The sequence below is a fragment of the Rhinoraja longicauda genome, chromosome 36 (assembly GCF_053455715.1).
Source record: "Rhinoraja longicauda isolate Sanriku21f chromosome 36, sRhiLon1.1, whole genome shotgun sequence".
Classification (NCBI taxonomy): Eukaryota; Metazoa; Chordata; class Chondrichthyes; order Rajiformes; family Arhynchobatidae; genus Rhinoraja; species Rhinoraja longicauda.
The window spans coordinates 3,052,446-3,070,383 of NC_135988.1; the positions used below are offsets into that span (position 1 = coordinate 3,052,446).

The 17,938-nt window shown below is 48.8% G+C and overlaps 1 protein-coding gene across 1 annotated transcript in view; it reads right to left on the minus strand.

The window, feature by feature from the left end:
- The window catches only part of LOC144610412 (inactive carboxypeptidase-like protein X2), a 111,459-nt gene that overhangs the window by 92,253 nt on the left and 1,268 nt on the right, over positions 1–17,938 (minus strand). The window contains 2 exon segments of the mRNA XM_078429068.1: positions 1,239–1,298; positions 13,026–13,415. Of these exon segments, the coding sequence (XP_078285194.1) occupies positions 1,239–1,298; positions 13,026–13,415 (450 nt within the window).

Genomic DNA, 17,938 nt, shown 5'->3' on the forward strand with positions numbered 1-17,938 from the left:
AACATTCCATTGGCTTTCTTCACTGCCTGCTGTACCTGCATGCCTCCTTTCAGTGACTGATGCACTAGGACACCCAGATCTCGTTGTACGTTCCCTTTTCCTAACTTGACCATTCAGATGCAGTGGAGGCTAATTCTCTGGATGCTTTCAAGAGAGAGCTAGATACAGCTCTTAAGGATAGCGGAGTCAGGGGATACGGGGATAAGGCAGGAACGGGGTACTGATTGTTAATGATCAGCCATGATCACATTGAATGGCTGTGCTGGGCCGAAGGGCCGAATGGCCTACTCCTGCGCCTATTGTCTTTTGTCTATTCGGGTGTGGACACCATTGAGAGACTTGGACAGTGCTCGAGTGGGAGTCCATCGAGCGAGAGAGGGCAAGGGGACCCCAAAAATTAGAACAGGAAGGGGGGGGTCAATAATTACAATGGAGGGCACCCTTATTATTATTATTATAGGAGAGGGCACCCTTATTATTATTATAGGGGAGGGCACCCTTATTATTATTATAGGGGAGGGCACCCTTATTATTACAGGGGAGAGCACCCCTATTATTAGAGGGGAGGGCACCCCTATTATTATAGGGGAGAACTCCCCAATAGATACAATGGAGAGCACCCCAATAGTTGTGAGGGGGAAAGGGAACCCCATTAATTACAACAGGAGAGGGGGGGGGTCAATAATTGCGATGGAGGGGCACTCCAATGACTGCAATGAGGGAGGGCATCTATTTAAGGCGTGACATGGAACGTACAAACTCCGTACAGACAGCACCCGCAGTCGGGATGGAACCCGGGTCTCCGGCGCTGCATTCGCTGTAAGGCAGCAACTCTACCGCTGCGCCACCGTGCCCACCCAATTGTGAGCTCAATAACCAGGTAATGAACCTTCTCCTGAATACTGGATTTATTAGTGATGACTTTGTAACAATGGAGTCTAATTCTGGTCTAACAGTATGTGGTCCTCTTCTCATGCGTATCTTGTGAGACCCTGTTGTAACCATCAAATCTCCAATCCGCATATCACTTTTCTAATTAAAATTGGCGCAGCCTGTATAATATTTCCTTATAGATATTAGTTGTGGTATAATTCTAAAAACCCTTATGCACTTTGCAATCCTTTTGCTTTATGCTGGAGAACAGGACATGGAGGATCTGTAACTTTAGTTACTGAGTTGCAACCTCTGCTAATAGCTACTATGTCTCCTTTGATCATTGTGATGTTGAATATACTCACATTTGTCCAAGCCAGTGAGAATTTCCATGTGAATTCCTGTGGCAGGTTCAGTTGGTTTTTCTGGTCAGCAAAATAATGAAAAATTAAACATTTATGCACAACTTGCGCACATCTTACGATTTAAATTGACATATACATTTGAAAGACCCGGCATTTACCTACGTGGAAAGCTTAACAGGGCTTTGGTGCTGAGGTGGTGTGTAAATAGTAATCCTCACTGCCTCATCTTACATCATCTCCAATTTTGAGTAACTTACCAACTCGCCCTCCCCCTTTTCCACCCCCTCTCTCCCCTGTGCTCACGCTGGACTTGCACCCATTTCCCTCCCCCCCCCCCCTCCCCTTCCACCTACATTCCTTTCATCTGGCTTCACAATTTGCAACTCTTCTATCCTTATCTTTAGGGCTTACCTTTAGGGCTTTCATCTCTGGTCTTTGCCCAACCATCTGCCAAAATGCTGGAGTAACTCAGCGGGTCAGGCAGCATCTTGGGAGAGAAGGAATGGGTGACGTTTCGGGTCGAGACCCTTCTTCAGACTGATGTCAGGGGAGGGGGCGGGTTATGTTGGGGGTCCGGGGAGGGAAAGAAAACTGGACGAGAGGAGGGGCAAGTGGCAGGTGGATGCAGGTGAGGGGCATTTGGGGAAGGCAGATGGTTGGGCAAAGACCAGAGATGAAGGCCCTGAGGTGAGACAGAAGGATCTGTTTGCCCATTGATCCTGCATGCCTGGATGATGCCCCATTTCCACCAACGCGCCTTCTGCACCCAGTTAAGGTAGGATTGGGGGAGTGCAGAATACACACAGCTGTTGTGTGTGGCCGGCCTAAAAGGTTTGGGCTATTCTATTCACCGAGGCCTTGGAATGTAATACCAAAGATGTCTTAGTTTAGCTTAGTTTAGTTTAGTTTAGTTTAGAGATACAACGCGGAAACAGGCCCTTCGGCCCACCGGGTCCGCGCCGACCAGCGATCCCCGCACATTAACACTATCCTACACCCACTAGGGCCAATTTTTACATTTACCAAGCCGATTAACCTACAAACCTGCACGTCTTTGGAGTGTGGGAGAAAAAACGAAGATCTTGGAGAAAACCCACGCAGGTCACGGGAGAACGTACAAACTACGTACAGTCAGCGCCCGTAGTCGGGATCGAACCCGGGTCTCTGGCGCTGCATTCGCTGTGAGGCAGCAACTCTACCGCTGCGCCACCGTGACCGCCCGTCAATTGTCTTGGTCTGTTTATATTAAACCACACCTGGGGCTTTGTACGGGCAAGGAATACTCTTGAATTTCGACAGGGAGCATATTGACTGGTTGTAAACCGGCCGAGTCCGGCAACTCCAACGCACACACACACAAAGGAGATTACACAAAGTGCCTGGTCCATCACGGGTACTGACCTCCCCACCATCAGAGCGATGTATAGGAGGCACTGCCTCAAAGAAACAGCAACACCATCAAAGACGTAGGTGGGGGACGTATGGAATAGGCAGATAGTTGATAATAGACAATAGACAATAGGTGCAGGAGGAGGCCATTCGGCCCTTCGAGCCAGCACCGCCATTCAATGTGATCATGGCTGATCATTCTCAATCAGTACCCCGTTCCTGCCTTCTCCCCATACCCCTGACTCCGCTATCCTTAAGAGCTCTATCTAGCTCTCTCTTGAATGCATTCAGAGAATTGGCCTCCACTGCCTGCTGAGGCAGAGAATTCCACAGATTCACAACTCTCTGAGTGAAAACGTTTTTCCTCATCTCAGTTCTAAATGGCCTACCCCTTATTCTTAAACTGTGGCCCCTTGTTCTGAACTCCCCCTACTTTGGGAACATGTTTCCTGCCTCTAACGTGTCCAACCCCTTAATAATCTTGTACGTTTCGATAAGATCTCCTCTCATCCTTCTAAATTCCAGCGTATACAAGCCTAGTCACTCCAGTCTTTCAACATATGACAGTCCCACCATTCCGGGAATTAACCTAGTAAACCTACGCTGCACGCCCTCAATAGCAAGAATATCCTTCCTCAAATTTGGAGACCAAAACTGCACACAGTACTCCAGGTGCGGTCTCACTAGGGCCCTGTACAACTGCAGAAGGACCTCTTTGCTCCTATACTCAACTCCTCTTGTTATGAAGGCCAACATTCCATTGGCTTTCTTCACTGCCTGCAAAGACCAGAGATGAAAGCCCTAAAGGTGTGAGAGATAAGGATAGAAGAGTTGCAAATTGTGAAGCCAGATAAAAGAAATGTAGGTGGAAGGGGAGGGGGAGGAGGGAAATGGGTGCAAGTCCAGGGTGAGCACAGGGGAGAGAGGGGGTGGAAAAGGGGGAGGGCGAGTTGGTAAGTTACTCAAAATTGGAGAATTAAATGAAAAATGTTGCACCTCTCCTCTCTTGCACAGAGATATACTTTGGTTAAGTCAGAGGACAGGTAAGGAGCACAGTGAAAGAAATGTGATGTGGAGAAAAAATGAGAAGTCAACAACTTGGATAGGAAGAAGGTAAAACTGAATTAATTGTTAAAAATAACAAATCTCATTAGTGCTCTGCCCATGGCTCTGAAATCATTACACTTTACTTCAGACTTCAGAGATACAGCGTGGAAACAGACCCTGAGTCCAGCACTGACCAGCGATTTCCATGCACTAACACTATCCCACGCACTAGGGCAACTTTACAATTTTACTGAAGCCAATTAACCCACAAACTTGCAATGCCTTTAGAGGGTGGGAGGAAACCGGAGCACCCGGAGAAAACCCACACGGTCACAGGGAGAATGTAAAAACTCCGTACAGACAGCACCCGTGGTCAGGATGGAACCCGGGTCTCCGGCGCTGCAAGGCAGCAACTCTACCGCTGCGCCACCGTGCCGCCACCATTCTCTGAATCTCCAAATCTATTTATCTTTTGTCGGCACTGCTTTTGATTTGGTCCTCGTGGGAATCAAGGTGCCGAGTGTAAATTGTCAAAATAAGCGTACAGCAAAGAGTTGAGGAGGAAAACGGCGGCCTGGGTTTTGCTGCTAAATGCCAGAGTGCTCGGGACTTGACGTGTGTGGTTAAATGCAGATGCCGTGGCCTCAGTGACAGGTAAGCTCCACCACTGGTTATAAAGTCCAGCGGCGGAGAAATGACTCACTGAGACAGGGAACATATAAGCTCCCTATCGGCCTTCCCAATTACATGCCAAGAGGAGGAGCCACATCTGGGTAGTTTATCATGACTGGCCACAGAAGCATTTCACTTTGTGGATTTAGACTTGGTGAATAATTTCCCCCTTTGAGCAGTCGCTGGAGGCTGTGGATTTAACGACTTGCTTATTCATTCTTTTCCTTTGGAGTGCAACTGAGTTAATGGTTTCCCCGCTCCAGCTTGGTCCCTGGTGGATGTTCACCAGGGTTTCCCTCTCGCTGCTGTGAACTTCTTTCCCTGAGAATGGTTTTGCAGTGATGTTCATTCATCGCCTCCCGCCTTCCTCAACGGACCATCTCCCCTCAGTGTTGGTTGAGCACCTCCCTGTTTGAAGGAGGGTCTCGACCCGAAGCGTCACCCCTACCTTCTCTCCTGAGATGCTGCCTGACCTGCTGAGTTACTCCAGCATATCCCTGTTTCACATCTGTTTGCCCATTGATCCTGCATGGCAGGCTGAATGGCGGTGCTGGCTCGAAGGGCCGAATGGCCTACTCCTGCACCTATTGTCTATTGTCTATTAATGCCCCCTTTACACCTACCTGGGGGTTTGGGGCAGTGCAGAATACACACAGCTGTAGCGTGTGGCAGGCCTGAAAGGTTTGGGCTATTCCATTCACCTATATTACAGAGGCCTTGGAATGTTCTACCAAAGATGTCTTGCTCTGACTATATTAAGCCACACCTGGGGCTTTTTACGTGCAACGAATACTCTCTTGAATTTTGACAGGTGGAGATAGGGTTGCCGATTTTCTCACTCCCAAATGAGGGACAAAAGGCGAAGTCTCCGCCCCGCCCCCCACGTGACCTCACCCAGCCAGCGACCACGTGCTCCCGCTCCACCAACGGTGATCGCCCGGGCCGGGAGGTGCGTTGCTACGCAACCTCCGTTAGGTGGCATCCGGGCCTCCGGGCCTACACTGTCTGGGCCCACACTGTGTCCGGGCCTACAGTGTCCGGGCCTACAGTGTCCGGGCCTACAGTGTCCGAGCCTAATGTCCGGGCCTACAGTGTCCGGGCCTACAGTGTCTGGGCCTACAGTGTCCGGGCCTACAGTATCCAGACCTACAGTGTCCGGGCCTACAGTGTCCGAGCCTAATGTCGGGGCCTACAGCGTCCCCCGGGCCTAATACAGGACAAGGGCGGTCCCGTACGGGACAAACCAATTTAGCCCAAAATACGGGATGTCCCGGCTAATACGGGACAGTTGGCAACCCTAGGTGGAGAGCATATTGACTGGTTTGTGTGCATTCGAGTCACCTGGTCCGGCGACTCGAATGGACACAAAGAAAGGAGATTGCGCAGAGTGATTGACACTGCCCGATCCATCATGGGTACTGACCTCCCCACCATCAGAGGGGTGTATAGGAGTCACTGCCTCATAAAGACACCAACACCATCAAAGATGCACACCCACCTCTCAATTCACTCCTATCTTGGGAAAGAAGGCTCCGGAATCTGAAAACCACGACCACCAGGGTCAAGAACGGCTTCTTCCCAACAACAATTAGACTCTGGAAAACTACACAATGCTAACTTCAAATGTGAACCGTGGACTATCTTCGGTTGCAATAAGGATTTTGGGGTATTTTTTGCACTAGTGTTCATGTTATTAATGGACTGAATTTTTGTTTATTATATATTATCGGTGTATTGTGTTTAGGGGCCTGGTAGGCTGCTCTGTGTAAGAAATGTCATTGTTCTGTTGTCGATATAGATGTCAATTATAGATGATCAGTCTGAAGAAGGGTCTCGACCCGAAACGTCACCCATTCCTTCTCTCCAGAGATGCTGCCTGTCCCACTGAGTTACTCCAGCTTTTTGTGTCTATTGTCAATTATACACCCTTGACTCTCCTTAAAAACTGATATTTGTGTCTCAGAATGAGACCCATATAGATGGGGGGCCTTGAAAATCCAAACTCAAATCAAATAACGTCGCAAGTACTCAACGGGTGGGGCAACCATGCTGGAGAAATTTAGGCCCGAAGCACAAAGATCCCACAGGAAGCCACCAAGCTGAAATATTTTCTGAAATGTCAACTTGCTGCAGTCTAACCAGGTGAGTATTTGTTTGAGAGTTTGATTAATCAGTGGCCTGAAATGTTTGTGAACCGATTTAAATATTTCAACCTTAGGTGCTTGTTTTTAAGAAGAAACTGAAACCCAAACTTCGTTCATGTGAATCCAGTGGATCAAATATCACTAAAAATTATTAAATCATTGCAACTGCTGCAATCGCTGTAAGGCAGCAACTCTACCGCTGCGCCACCGTGACCACCCTAAACACATGTGGGATGTGGGCGGAAACCGGAGCATGTGGTCACAGCGAGAACGTGCAAACTCCACACAGACAGTACCTGAGGCCAGGCAAGAACCTGGGTACTTGGTGCTGTGAGGCAGCAGTATTACCAGCTACAGCACTGTGCCACCACTCACTTAGGCCCCATCAATTTGTTCCTTGGGATAGTCCAATTTAGCTATCAAGACCAGCAAGGCTTGGTCTCCCTCACTGTAGTGCAGAAGGTTAGTGGGGACAGAACAGGTATTTGGTATGAGGGGAATTGATTGGGTAGACTGAAGGAAAATGGGGCGGTCACGGTGGTGCAGCGTTGGAGTTGCTGCCTTACAGTGAATGCAGCGCCGGAGACCCGGGTTCCATCCCGACTACGGGCGCTGTCTGTACGGAGTTTGTACGTTCTCCCCGTGACCTGCGTGGGTTTTCTCCATGATCTTCGGTTTCCTCCCACCCTCCAAAGACGTGCAGGTTTGTAGGTTAATTGGCTTGGTAAATGTAAACATTGTCCCTAGTGGGTGTAGGATGGTGTTAATGTGCAGGGATCGCTGGTCGGCGCGGACCCGGTGGGCCGAAGGGCCTGTATCTCTAAACTAAAAATGTTCCCATATCAGAGATAGGTAAAACCAGAGGACACAGAGTTAGGGTAAGAGGGAAAAGATTTAGAGAGGGACCTCTTTCCACGCAGAGAGTGGGGAGTGCCTGGATTACACTTCCTGAGAGAATGGTGGAAGAACAGTCACTGACACCATTTAGGTCACCTACTCGAGTGACACGCAGCTCCTGAATTACCCAGGCATAGGACGCTCTGGGGCATGTGGTACCAGATGGGGTTTATACATTGATGGAGTCATCAATAAACCTGCTGGAGTTTAGAAGGATGAGGGGGGACCTCATTGAAACGTACTGAATAGTGAAAGGCATGGATAGAATGGATGTGGAGAGGATGTTTCCACCAGTGGGAGAGTCTAGAACTGAGGTCACAGACTCAGAATTAAAGGACGTTCTTTTAGGAAGGAGATGAGGAGAAATTTCTTTGGTCAATCTGTGGAATTCTTTGCCACAGAAGGCTGTGGTGGCCAAGTCAGTGGATATTTTTGAGGCAGAGATAGATAGATTCTTGATTAGTACGGGTGTCAGAGGTTATGGGGAAAAGGCAGGAGAATGGGGTTAAGAGAGAGAGAAAGAGAGATCAGCCATGATTAGGATTGCCAACTATCCCGTATTTTGGGCTAAATTGGTTTGTCCCACACGGGACCGCCCTTGTCCCGTATTAGGCCCGGGGGGCGCTGTAGGCCCGGATTTTGTAGGCCTGGACGTTGTAGGCCCGAACAGTGTAGGTCCGGAGGCCCGGGCGCCGCCTGACGTGGGTTGCATAGCAACCCGCCTGCCGGGCCTGGGCGGCCGCCATTGGTGGAGCTGGCTGGGTGAGGTCACGTGGGGCGTAGGGCGGTGACATCACCTTGTCCCTTATTTGGGAGTGAGATAGTTGGCAACCCTAGCTATGATTGAATGGCGGAGTATACTTGATGGGCCAAACGACCTAATTCTGCTCCCATCACTTATGACCTTATGATCAGCGTGGACTTGGCGGGCTGGATGACTGTTTCCATGCTGTATGACCCCTATGACCAGATATGACCCAAGTGCTGTTGGTATTATCCAGATGTTGTTGCTGTCATTGGATGATAACATCTGCGCGTTGTTGATATTGTGCAGTGGGATTATCTAGCTTTAGTTGATAGTGCACAATATGATCCAGATGTTTTTGATGTCATACAGTGATAGTACACCAAAGATGAATCCCAAACCAGAGAAAAAGTTTAAAAGGACAATATGTTTAGCAAGGCATGGTTTGAAAACTGGAATGAAACAGAGGCAGCTTGCTTATTCCTTCTTTCCCCCGCTTGCAGGTTGAAACAGGTTATCCTGCCTCATGAAGAAAGTACAACAGAAAGCTGACGCCGTGACAAACGAGGTGTCATGTTACAAGTGCCCTGCACGCCAGAGCTTTAAGACTTCAAACAACCTCAAAAAGCTCTTCAAATGTGCATATAATTGAACTGAAGCCACTAATGAGAGAGATCTGAAGAAGGGTCTCGACCCAAAACGTCACCCATTCCTTCTCTCCAGAGACGCTGCCTGTCCCGCTGAGTTACTCCAGCATTTTGTGCCAATCTCAACTAGTGAGAGATGTTAGTCCTTTATTCACAAAATGCTGGAGTAACTCAGCAGGTCAGGCAGCATCTCAGGAGAGAAGGAATGGGTGACGTTTCGGGTCGAGACCCTTCTTCAGACTGCTAGTCCTTTGTCATATGTGGCACCAAAATCATCTAGTAATTCAGCACCCTGGATAATATTCGATGGTCAACCGAGTCTATTAATCCCGTCTGATCAAAGGTCTCGACCCGAAACGTCACCCATTCCTTCTCTCCAGAGAAGCTGCCTGTCCCGCTGCGTTACTCCAGCATTTTGTGTCTATCTTCGGTCTAAATAACTAGAGGGTGTGAGCTACAGGGAGAGGTTGAGTAGGCTGGGTCTCTATTCCATGGAGCGTAGGAGGATGAGGGGTGATCTTATAGAGTTGTACAAAATCATGAGAGGAATAGATCGGGTAGATGCACAGGGTCTCTTGCCCAGAGTAGGGGAATCGAGGACCAGAGGACATAGATTCAAGGTGAAGGGGAAAAGATTTAATAGGAATCCGAGGGGTAACTTTTTCACACAGAGGGTGGTGGGTGTATGGAACAAGCTGCCAGAGGAGGTAGTTGAGGCTGGGACTATCCCATCGTTTGAGAAACAGTTGGACTGGTACATGGATAGGACAGGTTTGGAGGGATATGGACCAAGCATAGGCAGTTGGGACTAGGGTAGCTGGGACATCGTTGGTGGTGTTTAACTCTACGATTCTATGACTCTAAACCAGCATCTGCAGTTCCTTCCTACACATGAATCTGATTATTTGGTCATTATCACATTACTGTTTATGAGACTGTGCTGCATGCAAATTGTCGACAACATTAACAGAGCTTCCCCACCTCTCAGGAGCTTCATCAGCTGCAGGGAAACCTTCAATGGTCTCAGATTGTGACCAATCCTGTATAAAAGTAAGTCTTTTATTCAATTTGTGTGTAAGTTTTACATAACTCTAGCCCATTGGCTTAAAGCAGAATTGGACAGGATAGAATCAGGAAAAATGTTCCTGAACCAGGGGAGTCCAGAACCAGGGGTCGCACAGTTTAAGAATAAGGGGTCGGCCATTTTGGACTGAGATGAGGAAAAACGTTTTCACCCAGAGAGTTGTGAATCTGTGGAATTCTCTGCCACAGAAGACAGCGGAGGCCAATTTACTGGATGTTTTGAAGAGAGAGTTAGATTTAGCTCACAGGGCTAACAGAATCAAGGGATATGGGGAAAAAGCAGGAACGGGGTACTGATTTTGGATGATCAGCCATGATCACATTGAACTGGCTCGAAGGTTGACTCCTCCACCTATTTTCAATGTTTTAAAGCAATGTGACTTTTCCGCAATCTGTAATGAATTTTCTCCTCATTTTCTCCTGATTTTCTATTCCCAGGTTGTTTAGGCTCTTAGTCACAGGAAAAGAAGAGATTTCAGAAAACAGTTTTCACCCTTTGATGTGAAGGAGGGAACAGCAGATGCTGGTTTACAGCTAAGATAGACACAAAATGCCGGAGTAACTCAGCGGGACAGGCAGCGTCTCTGGAGAATGCTGGTTACAAATGGTTAATGGTTACAAAGAAACAGGAGGAAATTCTTCCAATAGACAATAGACAATAGGTGCAGGAGTAGGCCATTCGGCCCTTCGAGCCAGTACCGCCATTCAACGTAATCATGGCTGATCATTCTCAATCAGTACCCCGTTCCTGCCTTCTCCCCATACCCTCTGACTCCGCTATCCTTAAGAGCTCTATCTAGTTTTCTCTTGAATAGATACAAGGAAGGACAGATGTAAGCTTGCAACAAAAAAAAAGACAAAGTGCCAGAGAAACTCAGCGGGTCAGGTAGCATCCCTGGAGAACATGGATCGAGATTCTAACATTTATTGATTGGAAGCCTCTAATTTTTCCATCATTTTCTTCGGCAATTTCTTCCTCGGTGAAATGGCTCTTGGCAATCAAACAGAATTGGGGGAAATAAGGAACTGCAGATGCTGGTAGACAAAAAGAAAATGCACAACGCGCTGGAGTAACTGAGTGGGTCAGGAAGCATTTCTGGAGAACATGGACTGGAGATGTTTCGGGTTGGGACAGTACTTCAGACTGATTGTAATAGGGGGGAGAAAGCTAGAAAAGAGATTGGGGTTGGGGGATGAGACAAACTCTAGTGAGTGATAGGTGGATACAGGTGAGCATGAGTTTGAACAGGTAGATGGGTGAACAAAGGATAGAAATGGAAAGGGGACAAGAGGGTGTAAGTCAAGGAGAGAAGAAGAGTGAAATATGAATCCAGAAGAGATATAGATAGAAGGTCGGCACGGTGGCGCAGCGGTAGAGTTGCTGCCTTGCAGCGAATGCAGCGCCGGAGACCCGGGTTCCATCCCGACTACGGGTGCCGTCTGTACGGAGTTTGTACGTTCTCCCCGTGACCTGCGTGGGTTTTCTCCGAGATCTTCGGTTTCCTCCCACACTCCAAAGACGTGCAGGTTTGTAGGTTAATTGGCTTGGTAATTGTAAACATTGTCCCTAGTGGGTGTAGGATAGTGTTAGTGTGCGGGGATCGCTGGGCGGCGCGGACCCGGTGGGCCGAAAGGGCCTGTTTCCGCGCTGAGCCTCTAAACTAAACTAAAAAAAGCTAAAGAAGGGGACAGGAGGGGGGGAGGAAGGGAAATGGAGGTGGGATACTGGGAGAAATAGGGGAGAGCACTTGGGTGGGACACGGGGAGGAGAGCGGGGAAAAGTGGGGGAAAAAGCAGGGACGTATCGGGGTCTGTGCTGTCAGATTAGATCAAAAAGAGTTGCTTTATTTTCAACTCGGAGAATTCTTTTTTTGCTGGAGTTGAATTTTATGAGAACTTTGATGACAGGATAATAACAAGGAGAGCAAAAGAGTTCCAGTCCACCGGTTAGTCCCGGGAACAGTAACTCTCAGGCTCAGGAGAAATAAAAGAACATACTGTTGGAGGAACGCAGTGGGTCAGGCAGCATCTGTGGGGGGGGAGATGGACAGACATGGGATGAGACCCCGCGGCCGACTGAAAGAGAAGAGGAAAGATAGCGAGTATAACGATGTGAGCGATGGGGTGAGGATGGGGTGGGATTGGAAGATCTGGAGAGTGGTGGAAATCACAGAGGAGGAGCAGATAGGAGAGGCTCTGACAACAAGAGGGGGAGGATGTCTTCAAAGAGGTTCAGAGTAGAGCAGTAAAACGCAAACACAAGGGACCCTGGATGCTGGAACCTGGAGCAAAAGATGGTGGCACAGCGGTAGAGTTGCTGCCTTACAGCGCCGGAGACCCAGGTTCAATCCCGACTACGGTTGCTGTCTGTACGGAGTTTGTACGTTCTCCCCGTGACCTGCGTGGGTTTCCTCCGAGATCTTCGGTTTCCTCCCACACTCCAAAGACGTACAGGTTTGTAGGTTAATTGGCTGGGCAAATGTAAACATTGTCCCTAGTGTGTGCAAGATAGTGTTAATGTGCGGGGATCGCTGGTCGGTCTGGACTCGGCGGGCCGAAGGGCCTGTTCCCTAAACTGAACTCTATCTCTGCATCTCTAAACTAAACTAAAACCAAACTGTATAGCTGTATCTCTAAAACTAAACTCAAACTAAACAAAAACTAAACTAAACAACAGGTGGACTCAAAAAGGTATCACAGAATGCTGGAGTAACTCAGCAGGTCAGGCATCATCTAGGAGAGAGGGAATGGGTGACGTTTCGGGTCCAGGCCGAAGGAGAAAGTTCCAAAGCCCAAGAAAGAGGAAAAACCCAAAGAGAAAAACGCCAAGCCCAAGAAAGAGAAGCCCAAAGAGAAAGAGAAAAGGCCCAAAGAGAAGCCGCCCAAATCCAGGAAAGAAAAAGCCCCGAAGAAAGCAGTGGACAAAAGTGAGGCCTCGACCCGAAACGTCACCCATTGAATCTCTCTCCTAGATGCTGCCTGACCCGCTGAGTTACTCCAGCATTTTGTGATACCTTCGGTTTGTACCAGCGTCTGCAGTTATTTTCCTACACAGCAGGTGAACTACACAACAGGTCGCGCTGGAACAGCAAAGGTAGACCTCCCTCCCTGTGAGCATGTTGAGGATTATCCGCGAGCTGGTCTACATTCAGTGTGTACGTACCTTCGTATCCACCCTCTGGCTGAGCCTTCTCCTCCCGCTCGCGCGCCAGTGCTTCCTCACTTTTGTCCACTGCTTTCTTCGGGGCTTTTTCTTTCCCGGATTTGGGCGGCTTCTCTTTCTTGGCCTTCTTCTCTTTCTTGGGCCTGGCGTTTTTCTCTTTGGGTTTCTTCTCTTTCTTGGGCTTTGGAACTTTCTCCTTTGGCTTCTTCTCTTTCTTCGGCTTGGGCGTCTTTACCTTCGGCTTCTTTTCTTTGCCGACCCGTTTGGGAGTCCCCGTTGTTTTCGGCGCTGCCTCCGGTGACACTGTCGGGAGGCTCGCTGCCTCCTCACGCCTGCCTCTTGCTTCTGGCAGCGTGCCCTCCGCTCCACGTAAGGCCTTCTTGGATCGCCCTGTTGAAAGAGAATGACCCCATTAATATCAGCAGAGCACGTGCTTGGTTAGAGACACAGCGTGGAAACATGCCCTTTGGCCCACCGAGTCCACATTATAGACAATAGACAATAGACAATAGGTGCAGGAGTAGGCCATTCGGCCCTTCGAGCCAGCACCGCCATTCAATGTGATCATGGCTGATCATTCTCAATCAGTACCCTGTTCCTGCCTTCTCCCCACACCCCCTCACTCCGCTATCCTTAAGAGCTCTCGCTCTTGAATGCATCCAGAGAATTGGCCTCCACTGCCTTCTGAGGCAGAGGACTACAGGTTCCAACCATCGATCTGCCGCTTTTCCCAACAATTCCCCTTCCGTGAGATCAGTCTGAGGAAGGGTCTCGACAGATTTACAACCCTCTGACTGGAAATGTTTTTCCTCGTCTCCGTTCTAAATGGCCTACCCCTTATTCTTAAACTGTGGCCTCTGGTTCTGGACTCCCCCAACATTGGGAACATGTTCCTGTCTCTAACGTGCCCAACCCCTTAATAATCTTATATGTTTCGATAAGATCCCCTCTTATCCTTCTAAATTCCAGTGTATACAAGCCTAGCCGCTCCAGTCTTTCAACATACGACAGTCCCGCCATTCCGGGAATTAACCTAGTAAACCTACGCTGCACGCCCTCAATAGCAAATTAGTTCTTTGTTATCCCAGGTAAATACAAAGTGCTGGAGAAACTCAGCGGGCCAGGTGGCATCTGAGGAGAGAAGGAATGGGTGACATTTTGGGTCGAGACCCTTCCTCAGACTGATCTCACGGAAGGGGAATTGTTGGGAAAAGCGGCAGATCGATGGTTGGAACCTGTTGTGTCCGAACTGGGAGGTCGGGAACCGGAGCTGGAAACTACGAGGTGGAAGATGGAGGCTCAGGCAAGTCCCGAGAAAACAGAGTCTGGGTCATAACGTGGTCGTAGAGTTGGAGGGCAGGAGGACCCACAGAGGGGAGGCAGCGACAGAGCATGTTGCTAAACTCTCGGCGAAGAGAGGGGGAGAACTTCTCCAAAGTGGACATACCTTGAGGAGAAATCGCAGTGGAGCGGCAAGACGTGTAGGAAAAATAACTGCAGATGCTGGTTCAAATCGAAGGTAGACCCTTAGAAGGGTCTCGACCCGAAACGTCACCCATTCCTTCTCTCCTCAGATGCTGCCTGACCCGCTGAGTTACTCCACCATTTTGTGTCGATGTTATCCCACTTTCTCATCCACTCAGGGACAACTTGCAGAGGGCCAATTCACCTGCAAACCCGCACGCCTTTGGAATGTGGGAGGAAAGCAGGGCACCCAGGCTTAAACTGAGAGAACAAGCGCACTCCACACAGACAGCACCCAAGGCCAGGATCGACTTCGAGGCGGCAGTTCTGTTTGCTGCACCACCGCTGAGCACAGAAAGAGGTATCGTTTCCGTTTCAATTTTAGTTCCTTGTCACGTGTACCGAGCGAGGTACAGTGAAAAGCAAAGATACTAGAAGAACAAGATGGACCACTCCGTTGAAATCGCCTATACTGAAGTGTAGTACGCAAAGGAGCCATTTTAGTAAGCAAAGCCCGTCGTTCGCTATGCCTCTCGCAGTGTAATCAGTGTTTTGGGGTAACAGGTAGAGTATGGGGTAACAGATCTCCCTCTATCTTCCTGTCTCCACCTATATCCTTCCTTTGTCCTGCCCCCCTGACATCAGTCTGAAGAAGGGTCTCGGCCCGAAACATCACCCATTCCTTCTCGCCAGAGATGCTGCCTGACCTGCTGAGTTACTCCAGCATTTTTGTGAATAAATACCTTCAGTGTTTTGGGGGAACAGTATGTGTGATGATACCTTTAAAACGCAGAATATATCTCATCTATCAATTCACAGATTTTTGTTATTTTTCTTTTAAATGTTTCTGCAGCTTTCTGCCGACTGAAATGGTGCCGTGATGTACTACGGTTTTTAGGGTCGAGTGGTCTATCTTGCTCCTCTAGTATCTTTGGTGACAAGCTTGAAGACAGAGAGACGCAGGGAACAGCAGGTTCCTGGAATCTTGAACAAAACAGAAACAAAGTGCTGGGGGAACTCAGCGGGTCAGGCAGCGTCTGTGGAGGGGATGGAAACACCATGTGTCGGGTCAGGATCCGACGACAGACTGGATGAAGAACCTAAATGGAAATAAAGCATTTCCCAAACAGAAGTAATGTAAACGAATACAGAGGAGGGGGTGAGTTGAACATTGTTGTCTTGTTAGAGAAGACGAAGGCGTAACTAAAATGCTTCTTTAGGAAGGCTGTGGTAATACGTATATGAATGCAAAGGATAAGAGGGAAACATTTGAATAACATTCATCAGGGACCACTATTAAAAAATCCAGATGGATTTCTTTTAAAGTTCAAACATTATTGCGTTTTGAGTCTGTTGATTCCACAATGCGTTGGGGTGTCAGGAGGAATTCATGGCTTTGTGTTTATATGGAGAATTCAGCCATACTTTTGCACACATTTTCTGTGTTTGAAAAGTCTGCAGAAGTCAAGCATTTCTCCAACTGTTGACTCCCACTCAACAAAAAATGATTTATTCTACATTTTTATCCACATGCAAGGATCATGTTGCACTAACTGTTGGTACTTTATTTCCTCTTTCCACAAACAGAACTCTCTAGATCAAGTAGGGTTGCCAACTGTCCCGTATTAGCCGGGACATCCCGTATTTTGGGCTAAATTGGTTTGTCCCGTACAGGACCGCCCTTGGGACTGTATGGGACCGCCCTTGTCCCGCATTAGGCCCGGGGGTTGCAGTAGGCCCGGACGCTATATGCCCGGACGCTCTAGGCCCGGACACTCTAGGCCCGGACGCTCTAGGCCCGGACGCTCTAGGCTCGGACACTGTAGGCCCGGACACTGTAGGCCCGGACAGTGTAGGTCCGGACAGTGTAGGTCCAGACAGTGTAGGTCCGGATAGTGTAGGTCCGGACAGTGTAGGCCCGGACAGTGTAGGTCCGGAGGCTCGGGCGCTGCCTAACGAAGGTTGCGTAGCAACCCGCCTCCCGGCCCGGGCGGCCGCTATTGGTTGAGCGGGAGCACGTGGCCACTGGCTGGGTGAGGTCACGTGGGGCGCGGGGCAGTGACGTCACCTCGTCCCTTATTTGGGAGGGAGATAGTTGGCAACCCTCATACCCCCTGTTCAGAACTCATACCAGGTCATAACTAGAATCGATGAAAGAAGATCTGCTGATTTTCCTCAGCTTCCTAGAATATTAATAACATTTTCTTCCCTGCACAAATACTTCTTAAAGTAATGCTAATTCTTTCTGAGCTGGGTTTTAATTTAACCCCTACTCCCAATTATTCAGTTGCAAGTTAACTTTTGGCTGTAAAGTGAACTGCTACACAGTATTTGTAAACTCCAGGTCATGTTTTGTTATCTCCCCCCCCCCCCCCCCTCCTTTCTTCTGAGGAAGATAACTGGGATTTTCATTTCTGAAAATAAAGAGCAGTCATTTTAGTTTAAGAAAATAACTGCAGATGCTGGTACAAATCGAAGGTATTTATTCACAAAATGCTGGAGTAACTCAGCGGGTCAGGCAGCATCTCGGGAGAGAAGGAATGGGTGACGTTTCGGGTCGAGACCCTTCTTCAGACTGATGTCAGGGGGGCGGGACAAAGGAAGAATATAGGTGGAGACAGGAAGATAGAGGGAGATCTGGGAAGGAGGAGGGGAAGGGAGGGACAGAGGAACTATCTAAAGTTGGAGAAGTCGATGTTCATACCGTTGGGCTGCAAGCTGCCCAGGCGAAATATGAGGTGCTATTCCTCCAATTTGCGGTGGGCCTCACTATGGCACTGGAGGAGGCCCATGGCAGAAAGGTCAGACTGGGAGTGGGAGGGGGAGTTGAAGTGCTCAGCCACCGGGAGATCAGTTTGGCCAACACGGACCGTGCGCAGGTGTTGAGCGAAGCGATCGCCGAGCCTGCGCTTGGTTTCGCCGATGTAAATAAGTTGACATCTAGTCATTTTAGTTTAATTTAATTGTCCTCATAGAGTCATGGAGCGATCCGTCCAGCAGATTCAGGGACAGTCTCTTCCCAGCTGTTATCAAGGCAACTGAACCATCCTACCACAACCAGAGAGCAGTGCTGAACTACTATCTACCTCTTTGATGACCTTCGGGAACTATCCGTGATTGGACTTTACTGGCTTTGCCTTGCACTAAACACTCCTCCCTTATCATGTATCTGCACACTGTAAATGGATCGATTGTAATCACGTGTTGTCTTTCCGCTGATTGGTTAGCACGCAACAAAAAGCTTTTCACTGTACCTCAGTGCACGTGACAATAAACTGATAAATTAAAGCGAACTACACAGCATAGTAACAGGCCCTTCGGCCCATCTTGTGCATGCTGACCAAGACGCTGTACTGGGCTAGTCCCATTTGGCAGCATCGCCTTGTAATCCAAGCCAGAGAGTCATGGAACCGTACAGCATGGGAACTCTACGAGACTCTATGAAACAG